Here is a 19,918-nt window from a genome sequence, read left to right on the forward strand (position 1 = left end):
CAAAATAGGGATCCCCCAGAATTATACCTCATCTCCAGACTACAGAGGTCAGTCTCCCCCCCCCCCACCCCCGGGAGAAAACAGCTGCTTGGGAGGGTGGAGTCTCTGGCATGGTACCCCACTAAGATCCTTGCCCTTCCCAGACTCCATCCCCAAATCTCCAGGAGTTTCCCAAACTGGATCTGGCAATCTTTCCTCTGCATCCCGGCCTGTCCGTGGGGCGAAACAAAGAGATGGGATCGCTCTGTGTGTGTATCTGCATGTTTGTGATGGCTTCAAACACAAGCCAACCAGGAAGGCTGCAAAAAATAAGGGGGTGGGGGGCTCTAAGTAACTCTGCATGGGATCTAGATGCTCAAGGGTAGCCCCACACTATGTAACGTAGTTCTTAGGCAAAATGAACTTAAGTCCCAGGAGCCACTGTGCTCTACTCCCGTTTCCCTGTTTTCCCTCCCCTCCCATCTCCTGGCACACATGCACACGTGTGTATACACGCACAAACACACTTCCACCTGCCTGTTCCCAGAGCAAAGCCTTGGTCCATGAACCAGCCACTGACCATGTGCATCAAAGGTGATCTACGGCAGGGGTAGTCAGCCTGTGGTCCTCCAGATGTCCACGGACTACAATTCCCATGAGCCCCTGCCAGCATTCGCTGGCAGGGGATCATGGGGATTGTAGTCCATGGACATCTGGAGGACTCCAGGTTGACTACCCCTGATCTACGGAAGGTCTAATATGGAAGGCTCCTCTTCTTATTTTCCACCCTTGGGAGGCCTGCCTGTTAACCTTCAGCATACTAGTTCTTGGCAAGGGCTCATGGGAGTTGTAGTCCATGAACCTCTGGTGGGGCATAGTTCAGTGTGGCAGGGTATGAGGGAAGCTCCTCCCCTGCCACGAGCTTTGTTAGTCTTTAAGGCTAAGGTTGATGGATTACGCCTGCCTCTCAACTCCTCTGTCCAGAGATGCATGGCACTTGGGGCTCTGTTTCAGAGCAAACGAATCCCATCCAACTCAGGACCCTCCTTAAAGCCTTCCCAGTTACAAAGAATTTGGGTAAACCTATTTTTGAGAGCGATACCACTTCAGCAGAAGAAGCAAAACACTGTCCGTTTCTTAGGGCAATGAAAGGAATACATTAAAGATGATGTGAGGAAAGACAAGGCCTGTCACTAAACTCCCCATCACAATACCTTGCGCATCACTGCCCATACACCTGGAGATGGGCTATCATTCTGGGGGAGCCCCAGGCCCCACCTGGAGGCTGGCACCCCTAGACAGAATTCTTCCTCCAGGCCATCTCACTGGGCCCGCTGTCAGCTTCTCTGGTCATCAATAAGCAACCGATGTCTTGGTTATTTGTGGAGAAAGCAGATCAGAGTTTCCTCTTCAGCATCAGGGTCCTGGTTTGATGTCAGCATTTCTTGCATTTCAGGCTTGTCTGCCGAAGCCCACAAGAAAATGGGGAGCAAAGCGGGGCAGATCCCTGAAGGAAACGGCCCATATTCTGTTGGCTGCACAGACCTCATGACTGGTCCCAACAAACAGGTACGCAGACTGAGAATTCAATGAGGCATTGCCTATGAGAAATCGCTACGCAGGGGTAGTCAACCTGTGGTCCTCCAGATGTCCATGGACTACAATTCCCATGAGCCCCTGCCAGCGTTTGTTGGCAGGGACTCATGGGAATTGCAGTCCATGGACATCTGGAGGACCACAGGTTGACTACCCCTGCACTAGGGGATACATTACTGAGAACTTAAACCCCCAAGCCCTGCAAGATACGGTCAAGGGGTTTGCCGGACGATTCTCCTCTGGGTTTTCTCACTTGAAGCAACTGACATTCCAGGCCATTTAGAGTAAGTGAAAGGATTCAGGGGGGACAGTGAGGAATTTTAGGGCAGTAGGGGGGCAGCTGTCTGACTCTTCCTGCTGCAGCTGCGTTTCCCTAGCGAGAAATGTTCCAAAATGCCTTGCCACTGGCTTACCCTTGGTAATAGTGCCCTGGGACTTCCTTGTTGTCTCCCATTCAGGGCTGACAGCTTTAGAAGGTGGGCTGGATGGGGCCATGTTCCTGCTAAGCTCCTTCCCCTCCCCAGACTCTGTCCTTCCCCGGCTCCATCGCAGATCTTCAGGAATGTCTTACCCAAAGGTTGGCAACCCTTCTTCAAAAGTCCCCATCTTTGGGAGGCTGGAAAAGCCTTCTCCTGCCTGCTCCTGGCCATGGGATTTTCCATTGCTCACTTCTCTCTCTCTCTCTCTCTCTCTCTCTCTATCTCTGTGTCTTTCTCTCTCCCTGTCTGACTTTCACCCCAGTGAAGACCCCATGTGGCTTTTACAAATTACTTTAAAAAAGAAATTATATATTTTCCCCCAAACTACAATATGGCTCCTGCGCAATGACCTCAAAAGAAGTGTAGGCAATATAGTGTGTTTGGAATTTGAAGTAGATCTAACACCAGGAAAGATGTGTATGTTCGTAAATGTGTTGGAGGGGGCTGCTAGGGATGTGGCCTGGGAGCCAAGGGGGCTGCAGCCGGAAAAATTTTGGGAACCGCTGTCTTAGAGCATGCTTGGACCTCGTCAGGCTGCAGTTGGATTTGTGTGTGTATGTGGGCCATTCCACACAGATTCTTTGTAGCAGGAGTGTGGCAAATTGTAATCGCTACAAAAACGCGGTTATGCACAGCGTCGTAGACAATCTGCCGCACTCCTGAAACCGATCCGCAAAAAGCGCTTCATTGCAGCGCTTTCATGGAAATCCCCAAAACCGGAAACCTGTGGGAAATTATAGAAACGCAACTGGATTCCACTACAAAGGCAGGTATGCATAACGACGAATTCCACTATTTAAAATGGCGTTTTTTCATTCCGAAACCAATTTGCAACATAGATCCTGGTGCGGAATGGCCCATAATGTGTGTGTTTTTGCTTTTTTTTGGGGGGGGGGGAGGTGTTAATTTACCAAGCCATGTTTTTCTGCATAGCTGAGATTTTCACAAGTATGTAGAACAGGGTTTCCCTACCAAGGTACCATACTGTACTGTCAAGGCCCCTCAGTGGTATCGCAGTATGATGTTTTTCTGAATGGCAGCTGGGGAGACCCCTCCCACCTCAGTGCTTGCCATTTTTGTCACCAAACGAAGAGGACAGAAAAGATTTTTTAATTCTACCCTTATCTGAGCAGGTTGACAATGGGCCAGTCACATGTTCTCAGCCTCACCTACCTCACAGGGTTGTTGTGAGGGTAATATGGAGAAAGGAAGATTCAGGAGGGAAGCTGTATTCACCTGAAGAAGCAGCGGGGGGGTTTATACTCCACTTTTCACTACCTGAAGGAGTCTCAAAGCGGCTTACAATTGCCTTCCCTTCCTCTCCCCACAAAAGGCACCCTGTGAGGTAGGTGAGGCTGAGAGAGCTCTGAGAGAAGTATCAGGTCTGTGACTAGCCCAAGGTCACTCAGCTGGCTGCGTGTGGAGGAGCAGGGAATCAAACCTCGCTCGCCAGATTAGAAGCCACTGCTCTTGACCCCTACACCAAGCAGAACAAAGTTTGAGCTCAATGGAACCTGTAAGACTGACAAAGTTTTCTTCAGGGTGTGAGCTTTCATGCACAGGCACCCTTCTTCAGATGAAGAAATGGAAATCACTGGAATTTTCTAAGCTGAGATAGTGTTCATTGACTGGAAACTGTTCTGGAGCAATCTTAATTTCACTGTCTGAGGAAGTGTGCCTGCACATGAAAGCTCGTACCTTGAATACAACCTTGCTGGTCAAAGACGCCACTGGACTCAGGCTATGGAGAAAGGACGCATGTTGTAAGGTGATTCTCCCCTTTAGGGAGAAAAGTGGGGTATAAAGGTAAAGCTAAAGGTATTCCCTGTGCAAGCACCGAGTCATGTCTGACCCTTGGGGTGACACCCTCTAGCGTTTTCATGGCAGACTCAATACGGGGTGGTTTGCCAGTGCCTTCCCCACTCATTACTGTTTACCCCCCAGCAAGCTGGGTACTCATTTTACCGACCTCGGAAGGATGGAAGGCTGAGTCAACCTTCAGCCGGCTGCTGGGATCGAACTCCCAGCCTCATGGGCATAGCTTTCAGACGGCTGCCTTACCACTCTGCGCCACAAGAGGCTCTTAAAAAGTGGGGTATAGATGACATAATTTAAGAATGCACAGTGGAGACGAGAAACTCCTGCTCCGTGGATGGACATCGCTGTGCCTGTGGGAATATTAGTCCGGATCCAATCTTTACATCTTGTTTGTTACTGTGCCGTTTTCCTTTACCCCCTTTTAAAAATAAGTTTTCAATGACTCATTTTTTCTCCTATTAAATTACAGGGAAGTTTATTGAGAGTGTTTTACCCATCCCAAAAAGACACAAGTTGTGAAGACACCAAATGGATTCCCAGGAAAGAATACTATTATGGGCTATCGGATTACCTTAACACGTCTCGGACCCTAGGAGAGTTTGCTCTTTCCTGCTATTTTGGTATGTTTTTCATAATAAAGTCAGCCTCTATGAACAACAGGTCCTTTGGTTTCGGTCATGGTTTTCGACTCTCAATATTCGAGTGAGCTTATTTCCTGTGTCTGCTACATGCACAATTGTCCCTATCAATGGAAAAGAGTTGGGTTTTATACTCTGCTTTTCACTACCCAAAGGAGTCTCAAAGCAGCTTACAATCACCTTCCCTTGCTCTCAATACAACAGACACCCTGTGAGGGAGGTGGGGCTGAGAGAGATCTGAGAGAGCTGTGACTGGCCCAAGGTCATCCAGCAGGCCTCATGAGACTCCAAGCGGCTTACAATTGCCTTTCCCTTCCTCTCCCCACGACAGCAGGTGAGGCTGAGGGAGCTTCTGATCTGGAGGTTGACAATGCTAAGGAAGGAGTACGTAAGATCAGCCACCTTAACTAGCTTGGGGTGCTTAAAAAAAAACCCCTCGCTGTCACAAGGTCAGATCCCAAACAAGCCCCGATCAACAGTTCAGACTAGCTAAGGAGACGGTGGCCAAGGGTCTGTTGTTACGTCCACGAGGTTGTTGCTGGGCTTCCCAACGCCGACCAACTCTCTTCCGTTTTGATCCAGGCTCGGTGACCTGTCCTGCCAAATGGGGTGCTGCATTCGAACCTGGCGAAAGACACCCCGCCATAATTTTTTCCCACGGACTTGGCGCTTTCAGGTAATGCGGACCCGAGGACAGTTTCCTCTTTCCTGCTATTTTGGTATGTTTTTCATGATACAGTCAGCCTCTATGAACGTCCTTTGCTTTAAGTCTCAATATTCGAGTGAGCTTATTTCCTGTGTCTGCTACATGCACAACTGCAATTGTTACTATCAATGGAGAAGAGTTGGGTTTTATACCCTGCTTTTCACTACCCAAAGGAGTCTCAAAGCGGCTTATAATCACCTTCCCTTCCTCTCAATAGAACAGATACCCAGTGAGACAGGTGGGGCTGAGAGAGATCTGAGAAAGCTGTGACTGGTCCAAGGTCATCCAGCAGGCCTCATGAGACTCAAAACGGCTTACAATTGCCTTTCCTTCCTCTCCCTACAGCAGACACCCTGTGAGGTAGGTGGGGCTGAGAGAGCTCTAAGAGAACTGCTCTGTGAGAACAGTTCCAGAAGAGCTGTGACTGGCCCAAGGTCACCCGCTGGCTGCATGTGGAGGAGAAATGGGGAATCAAATCTGGCTTGCGCACCTGTTAAAGTCACAGAGAGTCAGTCTTGTCTGATTACCTTCAGACCATTCACAAGGCCTAAATATGAAGCTGTCCGAAGGTAGTTTGTGGAGTTTGGCAAAGAATCGAAGAGGACGTGGGCAAAATGGAGAGGCTGCAGAGGAGAACAAAGAAGAGGATCGGGGGCCTGGGGATCGAACCGTGTGAGGAAAGGCCGAGGGACTGGGGAATGTTCAGCCCGGAGAAGAGGAGGTGGAGAGGGGACAGGATGGCTCTCTTGAAGTATTGGAAAGGCCGTCACTTGGAGGAGGGCAGGGAGCGGTTCCTGTCGGCAGAAGAGAAGAGGACTCACAGTAATGCATTTAAACTATGTGTAGGACGGTACTGGTGAGATATCTGGAGGGGGGATTCATAGAGTAATTCAGCAGTGGAATCATCTGCCTACACCAGGGGTAGTCAAACTGCGTCCCTCCAGATGTCCATGGACTACAATTCCCATGAGCCCCTTCCAGCATTCGCTGGCAGGGGCTCATGGGATTTGTAGTCCATGGACATCTGGAGGGCTGCAGTTTGACTGCCCCTGGTTTAGATATATTTCATGCAACAGGTGCATCTCTCCCCTACCCAGCAAAGGCTTATCCCGCATTTGCAGGGGCTTGGGCGGGGTGGCCTGGAAGGTCCCTTCCAACGCTAGGATTCTATTCTAATCCTCGTGAATGGTTTCAGCACAGAATAAAAGCAAATTACCCAAAGTTATACTACTCAAAGTAGGCTTATTGGTCATTTGTCAAAAGGACATGGATGGAGGGTGTCGGCAGAGTGTTTAGGAGGGGTCCTGAGAGGTCCTTGCCTCGCTTATCTTGCCACAGGGACCAGGCTGGGAGAGGAGCACACTGGCCGGGATGCAGTGACGTCTCCCCTGGCAGAGGGATGGCCTCGTCTTGGAGGAAACCATCATTAAACCATCTGCAGAGCAATAGCCAAAGGATGACTCTTGTGTCGTCTTTCCCATCAACTCCTACCTGATCCTTCAAACCGGAGGTGCCGGGGATCGAACCGGGGACCTCCCTCATTGCCAAGCAGAGGCTCTGCCACTCAGCCACAGCCTCTCCCAACATGAAGGGTCCACATACCCCTCTGCCCTAACGAGGGGGGATAAGTTAACAGGGGACTTGGTGTGTGGCCCAGCCAATGCATAACTGGCCATGCCTGTTCAAATCCTTGTGGCAGCAACAAAAGAAAGAGAGGAGGTATTTTCTCCTGAAGTTTCTTTCTTTTAAAAGAGACTCGGCATGCCAGAAAGCTTGTGGCTGTGATCCGTAGTGAAGGGGCCCGTATCATTCTTTTCTCGCTCCTTCCAACAGAACCATCTATTCGGCAATCTGCATTGAAATGGCCTCTTGGGGGTTTGTCGTTGCATCCGTGGAGCACAGGTACAAACACTGCCCACCTCCCTTTCCTGTTGCTTGGGACAAAACATCGTTTCAGGGGAAGCTGACAGATTTCTGCCTGCGTCCTTCCGAGGGAGAAGACGGAAGAACCAGAACTGGAGAACCAATCTGGGTTTTACCTTCGCTACGTAGCTTGATTTGGGTTGCAACCCATGTCATGTTTCCTCACTAAGGGTTTGGGAATGGTTCTCCTGGAAGTATACAGTTCAAAATAAGGTTTTTATATGGGGGTGGGGGTGGGATGTCTGCCGATTCCTCATGTCAGTCTGAAGCAGCAGAGGAAAGTTCAAGTCCAGGGGTAACCATGTGTTAATTGTATCCTCCCTGTTTTCTGTAAACCGCCCTGAGCCCTCAGGGAGGGCAGTATATAAATATAATTAATAATAATAATAATAATAATAATAATAATAATAATAATAATAATAATAATAATAATAATAATAATAATAATAGGAGTGACCACCAGAATGTTATGACTTTTTAGAAGATTTACTTTTATACTTTTGTATTTTTCCGTTTTTGTATCTTTCCGTTTTTATAAACTTCTGTAGCACTGTTCCTTTCTATGCAACCATAGGTCTATGAGCCATATGTTGAAAGACCATTTATGCACCTTACGGATTTCATAATTCATGTCAGAATTCCTATTTCAGTAGCATAAGACTCTATGCGTCAGGGCTATATTTCACCATTTTACCGTACCGTTATGTATTCTACCATATCAGTGTGTATTTAGTCTGAGTGTGTCGCTAAAACCTGGCAGCTTGGTATTCCCGAATCTTTGTAAACCACAGGCTTGAAGGCCCTTGTTTATAGAAGCTGGGGACAGTAGCATCTTGATCTCTTGCCAAACCTTGATATCGGCCATCGCCCCTTGCCCCAGGGTTCTCTCAACCCCTAGAAGGGCAAGATGGAATATTATAATTTGATGAAATACTACCTGAGCTGTTTTCATTGGAAGGTCTTATCGGAGATGTGCCAGAGTGGAGAGTTTGGAATGTGACTTAAGTGGGTGTGATTTTCTAACCTGTGTAAATTCTTATGTATTGGGGCTGTGAGCACACTAATTTGGGTGAAATGCTCGTGTCTGATTCGGCTAATCAAGCTGCACCTATGGTTAAATTAATATGACGGATCCTCAGCCTGGTTTGTGAGATTTCTTGGCCCATCCACAGCGGGTAACAGAATGATTCGTCCTAAGGGACTTGGACACCAGTTTATCAGTGGCACCTTTAAGATCAACAAAGTTTTATTCAAAGTATGAGCCACTTTCTCAACTTTTTTATCATTCTTCAGACTTGGAGAAACCCCAAAAGTGGCGCGATCTTGCAGAATATAGCTGGGAAGCGGAGCTGTGGACACGCCCACCCAGGGCCCCTTCCCTCCCCACCCCACCCCCAGGCCTATCATGGGCCATTTTGGGAGGAGGAGTTGGGTCGACATGACCCTGCATGGTCATATCACCCGATAAATGTTTAAGATATGTATGTATGTATGTTGGCAGGGGCTCATGGGAATTGTAGTCCATGGACATCTGGAGGGCTGCGGTTTGACTAGCCCTGCCACTGGCTTTAGTGTCCATGATGGAAAGTACCCTTTGTACTGAGTAAACCGCTAATCCCATGTACCATTCTTTGGTACATCTTTTCTTCACCGTGGTCAGTCCTGAAGCAACGTTGGACATCGGCATTAAGGACGTCATCAGAACTTTAGGCAGCATCGCAAGGGCCATAATGGGGCAGATTTTTCAAAAAGAGAAGCCTAAAGATTTCAAAATGCTTCTTCCCCTTAGAGACCTGTCCGCCTCTGCCACATATTACTTTAAGGAGACGCCTTCTTCCGGGGCAAAAGGAGCAGCCCCAGAATTGCAGGAGGAGTGGATTTATTACAAGAAGTCAAAACCAAGTGAAGCCGACACTGCTCTTCGTCGGCAGCAGGTATTTGGGCGAGCCCTGCTCCTAGAATCATAGAATCATAGAGTTGGAAGGGACCTCGTGGGTCATCTAGTCCAACCCCCTGCACTATGCAGGACACTCACATCCCTATCGCTCATCCTCCTCCACATACAGCCAGCTGGGTGACCTTGGGCCACTCACAATTCTCTCAGTAGCTCTCTCAGCCCCACTTCCCTCACAGAGTGTCCGTGGTGGGGAGAGAAAGGGAAGGCAATTGTAAGCCGCTTTGGGACACCTTCAGGTAGTAATAAGCGGAGTACCAAACCCCAGCTCCTCCTCCTGCTTTTCCTCCTGCTCCTTCTCCTCCTCCTCTTCTTCAGTTGTTCCATCGGAGCCTTCCTGGCTTGGCTTAGGCAAGAGTCTCATGGCGGACGCCTTCCCTTTGCACAGGTGCAGCAGAGAGCAAAGGAGTGCAGCAGAGCCCTTGACTTCCTGCTGGGAGTGAATTCAGGAAAGGCATCTGAGAACCTGCTCCCTCTGAGCTTTGACTGGACCCCTGTCAAGGTAATAGCTGGTTCCTCCTTGTCCTTATGAAGCGTCAACCTGGAGATCCTGTCAACCTAGGCTTTAGCTTTCCAGAGTGGGGTTGAACTACCTAGGCTCGTGCTGCACGTCTTACCGTGAGCCCTGGGCGGGATGATCCCAGCTAGCTCGATCTCAGCAGATCTCAGGAGCTAAGCAGGGTCGGCCATGGTTAGTACTTGGACGGGAGACCCCCAAGGATGTCCAGGGTCACGAGGCAGAGGCAGGCCAAGGACGTCTCTTGCATTGGAGACCCTATAGAGGGATCTTCCATGGCCTGCCTCAGCAGAGCAACCCTGGCCTTCGTCATTGGTCTCCCGTCCAAGAAATAACCAGGGCAGACCCTGCTTGGCTCCCGAGATCTGATGAGGCCAGCCTAGAATGGGCCCCTGAGGTCAGGGAAGACCTCACGTTACAGACCTAGGAAGTAGTTTCCAGCAACGTTCCTTGGGAAATATCACAACTGTTTCTGATTCCTGTCTGGGAAACGGATGGCATCTTAATATTAATTACGGAACCTGCAGAAGGAACCGTCAACATCTGCTGGGCCACAGCCCAGCATGTGAAGTTAAGCAGGCCAAAACAGGGGTGTTCGACCCCGTAAGGGGGCTTGAGTCTGTGCGGGATCATGACTTGTGCCTGCAGCAATGTTCGGTGGTGGTGGTGGTGGTTATTGTTAACAACGACAACAACAACAATGGCAGCAGCATTTGTATTCCACCCTTCCCCAGCGGGCTCAGGGCAGAGTCCATAGCATTAGAATATGCAACAGTAGAAACAGAAAAGGAAGAGCAATCTAAAACGTTATACCTTTTAAACCCAGAAGTTATGGCTAAACCTAATTTGCCTGGCTGCCTCCTGCTCGGCGGGGAGAAGAAGAGGTGCCAGATATTGGTACCGACAGCATGTAGTTCCATGCTTAGGTGGTTTGGTAAAGAGGTCAGCCAAATAAGACGGGAATTTCCGGTGTCTTGACCAATTGCCTGATGGAACCGCTCTGTCTTGCAAGCCCTCTGCAGCTGTCCAAGGTCCTGCAGGGCTCTGACGTTGCTGGAAGAGCTTCCTAGGGTTGAGCGCTCCGGCGTGATTCGGCGATCACCGATGCCCGAGGGGGCCAGCATCATGGCGAGGGGGGGAGGGGTGGCACTGGCTAGTGTGCTGCTGCCCCTCCCCTCTGCACCAAGGTGCTGGCCACCTCAGGTGTTGGTGCTTGCCAAAGCACTCAACCCTGCTTTCCACCAGGCTGGGACCAGGGCAGAAAAAGCCCTGGCTCTGGTTGAGGCTGACTGAGTTCCTTTAGGGATGGGGTCCTCAGCAGATTCTGGTCTCTAGATCTTACTGTCCTTTTGAAAATAGGAATATCCAGGAAGAAGAGGCCTTCACTGGTCCTTCACGGTATCTTTCTGTCTTTCCAGGGCTCCATTGACATTCACAGGATAGCGGTGATGGGCCATTCTTTTGGGGCTGCTACAGCCATTGAGACCCTTAGCCAAGACGTCCGGTTCAAGTAAGAACATTCCCTCTTTTCAAACAGGTCCCGTGGTTTTCACTGTGGTGTTTATCTCTCTTGCGTTCCTGTTAAAAGAAGAGCTGGGTTTTTTTACCCGGCTTTCTACTACCCGAAGGAGTCTCGGCGTGGCTGACCATTGCCTTCCCTTCCTCTCCCCACAACAGACACCCTGTGAGGTAGGTGAGGCTGAGAGCTCTGGGAGAACTGTGACTGGCCCAGGGACACCCAGTTGGCTGCGTGTGAAGGAGGGGTGGGGAATCAGACACGGTTCTCCAGAACAGCACCTACCCTTCTTTACACCTTGCTGGCTCTCAAGAGTAGTTTTCAGACCCTGCTTTTTTCAAAGCAGCTTACAACAGCCTACCCTCCTTCTCCCCACAACAGACACCCTTGTGAGGGAGGTGGGGCTGAGTGGGAGAAGCTGTGACTGGCCCAAGGCTATCCAGCAGGCTTCCTGCGGAGGAAGAGTGGAGAATCAAACTTGGTTCTCCAGATCAGAGTCCGCCAGTCTTTTTACATCACAAGAGTAGCTTTTCATACCTTGCTTTTTACTAACTCAAAGAGACTCAAAGCGGCTTACAATCACCTTCCTTTCCTCACCCAGCGAGAGATAGGTTGGGCTGAGAGAGCTCTGAGAGAACTGTGACTGGCCCAAGGTCACCCAGCTGGCTGCCTGTGGAGGAGGAGTGGAGACCCACACCGGGCACTCCAGATTAGAGGGCACTGCTCTTAACCACAAGACCAAGCTGGTTCTCAACCTTTTACATTCATTTAAACTAACTGTGCTGCAGTTACGAACCATGTGACTTCCTAAAGCTTGCCCTTGGAAGGGGGGAAGCAGGAAACCAAGCAGGCGAATGCAAGCAGACCTTAGAATCATAGAATCATAGAATCGGAAGTTAACTGAATCCCAGGGATTGGTCAGTCCAGGGTTGCCCTTTTGTTTGCTCCAAAGGCACATCCGTGTGAGGGAGGTGGGGATTCTGGGGGCCCAGTGGATATTGTTGCTCCTGTTGGATCTCACCCAAATGGTTTTGAGCCCTGAGGTGGAGGGCCCAGGCTAGCCCCGTCTTTTCAGCTCTTGGAAGCTAAGCAGGTTGGGCTTTGGACGGGAGGCCACCACGAAACGCCAGAAATGCGCTTTCTAAATGCCGCTAGCCATAGAAACCCCACTAGGAAACCCCAGGGAAAGGGGCTTGAACGCACTTTCCTCCACGACCAATCACTGCCCTTTCTGAACGCGTATAATCCTAAATTACTACACACCCGTTTCCCCTCCCCCATCCACCCCTCTCTTTCCAGGTGTGGCGTTGCCCTCGATGCGTGGATGATGCCCCTCCGCGACGAAGTCTACTCGCGAGTTCACCAACCGTTGCTGTTTATTAATTCAGAAAAATTCCAGTGGGAATCCAACATCTTAGAAATGAAGAAGCTGGCCTCTGCCAATAGGGAGACCAAAACAATCACTATCAGGTAAGGGCTGACATGGAATCGCCCGGGTTTCTCCCCGAGGAAACGGGACAGCTGTGCTAATCTGGACATCAGTCCCTCCCGCGGTTTAATAGGAAGTGGAATCTGATTTATAAAACACTCAGATCCTGCATTTCCTCTTGGCCCAAGGAGGTTTACAAGAATAAGGGACCAAGCCCTATGAAGATAGGTTGAGGGACTTGGGAATGTTCAGCCTGGAGAAAAGGAGGTTGAGAGGGGACATGATAGCCCTCTTTAAGTATTTGAAAGGTTGTCACTTGGAGGAGGGCAGGATGCTGTTTCCGTTGGCTGCAGAGGAAAGGACACGCAGTAATGGGTTTAAGCTACAAGTACAACGATATAGGCTAGATATCAGGAAAAACTTTTTCACAGTCAGAGTAGTTCAGCAGTGGAATAGGCTGCCTAAGGAGGTGGTGAGCTCCCCCTCACTGGCAGTCTTCAAGCAAAGGTTGGATACACACTTTTCTTGAATGCTTTAGGATGCTTTAGGCTGATCCCGCGTTGAGCAGGGGGTTGGACTAGATGGCCTGTATGGCCCCTTCCAACTCTATGATTCTATGATTCTGTGATTCTATGATTCTAATAGTTAAAAGCATCACTATGGCACCTCTTGTGGCGCAGAGTGGTAAGGCAGCAGACATGCAGCCTGAAAGCTCTGCCCATGAGGCTGGGAGTTCGATCCCAGCAGCCGGCTCAAGGTTGACTCAGCCTTCCATCCTTCCGAGGTCGGTAAAATGAGTACCCAGCTTGCTGGGGGGTAAACGGTAATGACTGGGGAAGGCCCTGGCAAACCACCCCGTATTGAGTCTGCCATGAAAACGCTGGAGGGCGTCACCCCAAGGGTCAGACATGACTCAGTGCTTGCATAGGGATGGCACCTAATTTCTTTAATCAGGGGAATAGGCTTAGGAGTCACGCAAGCACACACCGCTAAACTGCAACCTATCTCCTGCAGGACTCCTAGAGATGAGTCCAACAGCACTGTCGACCCAGCAAGAATGGGGGGGGCAGGGTATGAGCTTTCGGCATTGGCTAGTTGAAAGTGACAGAGCAGCAGGCTGCTTAAAAGAATAAAAGAGTCTGTGGAGAGAAACAATCTTTGTATAGAAAGGGGTGAGGGGGAGCTTCCTAACTGTCTAACTGTTCTGTTCTGGGTTCTGGGTTCATTCAGTCTGTTGTGGAAGCAAGCAGGGAGGAGATGGACCAATCAGAACATCTCACTATGCTAACTGCGTGTCTCCTCCGACGCCCCCTGCAGGATATTCCTCATAAGTTGATGATTCATGCACACTACTGACCTTGCATCTTCCAACACTTGAGAGCTGAAGCTCATTTTGTCAGATACAAGTAGGAATGAAGATCCCAGAGGGGATATGAGGACTTAAGCATCTCCATTCCTACTTGTATCTGACCAAGGGAGCTTTGACTTCTGAAGTCTCACCCCTCACCCCACCCCCTCAGATTTTGGTGGTCTCTAAAGTGCAGAGCCTCTTGTGGCGCAGAGTGGTAAGGCAGCAGACATACAGTCGGAAAGCTCTGCCCATGAGGCTGGGAGTTCGATCCCAGCAGCCGGCTCAAGGTTGACTCAGCCTTCCATCCTTCCGAGGTCGGTAAAATGAGTACCCAGCTTGCTGGGGGGTAAATGGTAATGACTGGGGAAGGCACTGGCAAACCACCCCGTATTGAGTCTGCCATGAAAACGCTGGAGGGCGTCACCCCAAGGGTCAGACATGACTCGGTGCTTGCACAGGGGATACCTTTTCCTTTACCTTTAAAGTGCAGCTGGGACTTGTATCTGCCTGTTCTACTGCAGGCCAGCATGGCTCTCTTTGAATTTACATATTCAAGGGAAACTCCTGTACATTTTTTGACTCTTACAGCCAAGCTATGTTGACTTACCTTTGCTTACACTTAACCTTAACCTTACCCAAAGATACAATTATTATTTTTTATACATATCTTTACTGCATGCAGGGGCTCAGTACACCAGAGTTTTTCAGACTTCACATTCTTGACCGGCAACCTCATGGGAAAGATTTTTAAGCTCAAAGGAGAAACGGATCCCGATGCAGTCCTTGACATTAGCAACCAAGCGTCATTGGCCTTCTTGCAAAAGCATTTAGGTAAGCTGCTGGGTTATTTTGCATAGACCATTTACCCGCTTGATTAGCAGCCCATCCCTTCCCCCCAAAGATGAGAAGAATTTTACCAAGAAAGTGTTGACACCCATAAATCTCAAGGCACAGTTCCAGGGGTAGTCAAACTGCGGCCCTCCAGATGTCCATGGACTACAATTCCCAGGAGCCCCTGCCAGCGAATGTGTTTCTTCTTTAAGATCCCACGGGACCAGTGCTTTAATTTGCTGCAACAGACTTACATGGTGGCCCCTCCATTGTTTAAGCAGCCCCCGCCCCCTGTGCCTTAGCCTTCAAAATGGTGCAGTGGTTAAGGGCAGCAGCCTCTAATCTGAAGGAGTGGGTTTCATTTCCCACTCCTTTTCATGCAGCCATGGGTGATCTTGGGCTAGTCACAGTTCTCCCAGGGCTGTTCTCCCAAGAGCAGTTCTCACTCAGCCCCAGTTACCTTGCAGGGTGGTTGTCATGGGGGGAGGAAGGGAAAAGTGCTTGTAAGCTGCCTTGGGATGCCTTCAGATAGTGAAAAGAAGGGAATAAAAAGCCAGCTCTTCTTCCACCGATGCTGAGCTTTTCCACGTCTGTGCAAAGTACCTGCTTAGTCCATGCAACCCCTCCAAAAAAGTCATAGCTGCAAACCCTTTTGACAGCTATACCCATCGGAATTACAGCAAGGGTTGAGCAGAATAAGTTGGCATTTGCCTTCACATAATTCTAGCGGGCTGGCAAGTTGATGCTAACTTTTCCAGCTAGACCAACATCAGTATACACAGATCATAGAATCGTAAGAGTTGGAAGGGACCTCCAGGGTCATCTAGTCCAACCCCCTGCAAAATGCAGGAAACTCACAACTACCTGCCCGCCCACAGTGACCCCAATTCCATGCCCAGATGATGCCCCTTGCTCCCCCCCCCCAAAAAAAACCCCAGAATCCCTGGCCAATCTGGCCTGGGAGAAATTTGCCTTCTGATCCCACTCTATTCAATAATGGATCATGTAGGGGAGCTTTAGATAGATCTGAAATGCTGTTGCCAGCCTGAAGTTGATACAAGCTTTAAATGAGCAAGGACCGAACATGAGCTGCAAAGAGGGGAAATCCATTCAAAATGTGTTGCAATTCTGTGTCACAAAAGTCCAGTGAAAAAGAACACTGGCCAGTGATTTCCTTCTTTTGCTTTCCAAAGTAATGGTGTGTTTTTCTGTTCGGTATTTTGTCTTGCAGGCCTCCGGAAGGGCTTTGACCAGTGGGATCTGCTTGTCGAAGGCCAGGGCCCCAGCGTCATCCCCGGCACGGACGTTGAGCTGCCTCCTACAAAACAATAAGGGATGCATTTGATTGCCATAGTGCTGTTGGCCACCTAGTGGCACCTTCCTCACGGTTGGCATTGACTGGTAGATGAGGATTTAAGGCAGGCTCTTTTGTCACCTACCTGGACAGCTGCGTGAAGTTATGCTGCAATATTGTTAGGGTAGTATATGCAAGTCATTGCCTGTTTACAAACTTATATAATGATGTAGGATTGAACACAGATTGACTAAGGTAGGCTGGGTTTAGTAGTAGACCTGAGAGCCATGTTCACAACATGCTTTTATGACATCCACAAGCTGTTCAGCACATCCCCAGACGTGCAAAAACAAAAGCTACTTCTTTCTTTTTTCAGCCCCTGAAATGGGATATCTAATTCTGTTGGGCAGATGAATAACGCAGCTCATGTGTAGTTCTAAAGGGTTCACTTAGATAACAATTGGCTAACACCAGCTGTCACAATGAGAGCTCTGGTGGATCCTTTCAATCAGAACCAGCATATTAATGAGCGGAGGAAATTTCCATGCTTGGACGTGCCCCCGCCCTCCCCCCACCCCGGTATCTGTACTTGAAGCTGGGTGCTGTGAAAGGGACCAGCCAGAATTTCCATCTTGAATGGTGTGAAAGCTGTTACCCCTTCTCTGTCATTGGAAGCCACCTGGAATGACTCTCTAGGTCAGGGGTAGTCAAACTGCGGCCCTCCAGATGTCCGTGGACTACAATTCCCAGGAGCCCCCTGCCAGCGAATGCTGGCAGGGGGCTCCTGGGAATTGTAGTCCACGGACATCTGGAGGGCCGCAGTTTGACTACCCCTGCTCTAGGTCATCTCCATGCGAGGATGACCCAGAACGCTATTTCAAGAAACATAAGTTGTCAAGTCATTTGCATTAGCACATGGTAAGCCAAGAAACAAAGGGATGAAGGACCGTGCTTACCCAAGTGACCATGAACATACCATGGCAAATTTCAGCTTGGCTGGACAGTTCCCTGTATTTACCCAGTTTGATGCCTGGTCTTAGGTCGTCCAAAAAAAACCTCATTCCTGCTGTGTTCGTTCGGATGCCCATCCCGCCCCCCCATTTTTTGACATGGCCTCACATTTGCCTTTTAGCTTCTTTCCTGCTTCTGATGAGAAGTGTTGACAAGGTTGGAGCTGATCAGAGGTTCTTCCACGCCAAAGTCCTGTTCTCTTCTCCTTCGACAAGATCACTTTGGTCCGGTTTGAGCGTGACCAGGAAGGAGCTAAAACTAATTGTACCCACGTGCCTAACCAGCAGGTTTCTTAAGGCTTTGAGGAGCCGGTGGGATTCCTGGAGCTTTCCAGCTAAGGAATATTAAACTCAATTTGCGTACAAAAGCTAAGCCTTAAGAACTGTTCGGTTATAGAAAGACGGCCGGAATCTGTCAAAATCCAGCGTTAGCTTCCTCTTTGGCATGACCACTAAGGAAGAAAAAATCCTGGTTAGTATATTTGTGTTAATCACTGCGAGGAGGCCAAGGAGAACAATACCACCATCTGTGTAACTACACTGCCAAGTAGTTGTCAGAATTAAAACAAGTAAGAAAAAAAGCAATGAGATTGTTTTTGTTTTTTTAATTATTAAACCCTACTGGGTATATTCCCTGCATTATATCTTCCTCGGACACACACGGCACCAATTTTGCAGCAGGGAGGGGGGGGGGATGTTTTTAATGCTAATGTTGATTTTTATTGTTCTTATGGGTAAAGTGTTGTAAGCCACCGCAGGCTAGTCAGTCTAGGAGCAGCGGCATACAAATTAAATAAGTAACACATAAGCTATTCTTGGCTTCCCTACTTTTCAGCCACAAAATCTTGCATCTGTTTGTGGATTGACGTTTTAAAAGTACATAGGCGGAATGGGCTGCTGAGAAGCAATTAGAATTCAGTGGCCAAGTCTGGATGAAGAAACCCCACTAAGTCAAAACCAATGACGCCTACATTGCCTCATACCCAGATGATCCAAAAAGCAACAGAAATTCTGTTGTCACATGTTTTCTCAAGGCACGAACATAGCCTGTTATAGAATTAGTGCTGGTGATTTGCTTTTCACTACCCAAAGAAGTCCCAAAGCGGCCCACAAACCCCTTTCCCTTTCTCTCCCCATAAGAGACACCCGGTGAGGTAAGTGGAGCTTTAAGAGAACTGCTCTGCAAGAGCAGCTCTAAGAGAACTAGGACTAGCCCAGAGTCATCCACCCAGCTGTATGAGGAGGAATGGGGGATCAAACCCAGTTCTCCAGATTAGAGTCTGCCAATCTTAACCATGCTGGTTGCGGGGCAGGGGGACACCCGCCAGGAAACGATCGGCTATTTCAGCAGAGTGGGCCTACACATTCTGCAGGAGAAATCTTGGAAGTTGCTCAGCACACCAGGGGAACTTTGCCGACTTGAAGGCTACCTTCAAAGGCTAACTTTTCTTGGCCAGCAGAGATGCCAAGGAGAAATCCCAGTAGGAAAGGTAGAGCAAGCATGCTGGGCCCTGCTGCCTGGTGTTCTCGCAACAATACACGCTCCACTTCAGGCTATCGCAATCATGCCTCTGTATCTTTAGCAACTCGTCCTCCCCCCCCCCCATGGCTGTTGTAGTCCTTCCCTCATTCCAAGAGGGTGGTATACCTGACTGTGTGTGATCAGTGATACGTCTGCTGCCAAATGAGATCTGGAGGGAGCAATGAAGTTGGGTGGGGGACCCCCAAATCTGCTGCTGATGTAGGAATCTGAACTACTGTCTGAGGTTTATGCAGCACTGGCAGCTGGAAACAAAACGTGTTGAGTCCCAGTCACCACTAGTGGCTGTCCCTGCTGCTCTAGCCACTGCGCCTCTGAAGTTCTGTTCCTGGGGGTCAGGTGGCGTTCAAAGGAGCGTGTGCAAGAGGGGGGGGGTACGATTGGCTACAGGAGGGAGAACGGGCCAAAAACCAAATAATCCCTCCATCAACCAGAATACCTTTACGCTGGGGATATGGTACCCCTGAAGTCAATTCAGTATGTTTATTCAAAGCATTCCCTCCTCCCTTTCACAGTAGCAACAGAAACTTTTAAAAAGGAACTTCACTTACGCTAATAAGGACCACCAAAGGATGGAGCGATGGAAAACAAGGACAGTTTGAAAAGAGGACTAAGATAGATTTGTGGTCTATCAGTGGCTACTCACCTCGGTGTCTGAGAGGAACCTCCAAGTTCAGAAGCACTAAACCTCTGAATCCCAGAGGCAACATCAGAGGAAGGCCTCGGCCCCTACACCCTGTGGATGGCTATCCGGAAGGCCTGGTTGGCCCCTGTGCAAGACGGGAAACTGGACCAGATGGCCGCATGCCTCATCGAGCAGGGCATGTTCTTAACGGGTGGGAGTTCATTAATTTTTATATATTTTAAATCTGTTAAACATTTGACCATGGCCAGTGATGGGCCTGGAGGAGGTGAGGAGCGGAGGGGTCCCGGATGGGCGTGTGCACAGCCATGCTTCCCAACCACATTCTGCACGATTGTGCCACCTCTGGGGTTTCTCGAAGCCTCAAGGATGCTTCAGGGGTTTCTCAATGGTAAGAAACTTGAGAAAGGCTGGCTTACTGGCATGCTAAATAGCCTCCTTTGCAGAAAAGCCATGCATAATCCATGAACTGACAAAGGACGCTTTGGCTCTCAAAAGCTTCTACCCTGAAATTCCTGTTACTCTCTAAGGGCTAGAGGATTCCAATCTAGCTCTTCTACTGCAGACCCACAAGGCTGCCCTCTGGAAGTAACAAGCATAATACTAAAAGAATAACACAAAGTTATTTAGAATAGTTCTGTGCGGCAGCCTGGGACTGCGACCAGAAGCAACAGGTTGGCATCAACAGAGAAGT

The 19,918-nt window shown here is 49.3% G+C and overlaps 1 protein-coding gene across 1 annotated transcript in view; it reads left to right on the top strand.

The window, feature by feature from the left end:
- PLA2G7 (phospholipase A2 group VII) overlaps window positions 1-17,626 on the top strand; it is a 32,554-nt gene extending 14,928 nt beyond the window's left edge. Inside the window, exons 2-11 of the mRNA XM_077317605.1 lie at window positions 1,436-1,548; window positions 4,342-4,492; window positions 5,093-5,186; window positions 7,050-7,118; window positions 8,929-9,073; window positions 9,482-9,595; window positions 11,029-11,120; window positions 12,426-12,596; window positions 14,589-14,737; window positions 15,969-17,626. Coding sequence (XP_077173720.1) covers window positions 1,462-1,548; window positions 4,342-4,492; window positions 5,093-5,186; window positions 7,050-7,118; window positions 8,929-9,073; window positions 9,482-9,595; window positions 11,029-11,120; window positions 12,426-12,596; window positions 14,589-14,737; window positions 15,969-16,069 — 1,173 coding nt within the window. The 5' untranslated portion in view covers window positions 1,436-1,461 and the 3' untranslated portion in view covers window positions 16,070-17,626. The remainder of the gene's footprint in view (window positions 1-1,435; window positions 1,549-4,341; window positions 4,493-5,092; window positions 5,187-7,049; window positions 7,119-8,928; window positions 9,074-9,481; window positions 9,596-11,028; window positions 11,121-12,425; window positions 12,597-14,588; window positions 14,738-15,968) is intronic.
- The last annotated feature ends 2,292 nt before the right edge of the window (window positions 17,627-19,918 follow it).

This window comes from Paroedura picta, chromosome 1 (genome assembly GCF_049243985.1).
Source record: "Paroedura picta isolate Pp20150507F chromosome 1, Ppicta_v3.0, whole genome shotgun sequence".
Classification (NCBI taxonomy): domain Eukaryota; kingdom Metazoa; phylum Chordata; class Lepidosauria; order Squamata; family Gekkonidae; genus Paroedura; species Paroedura picta.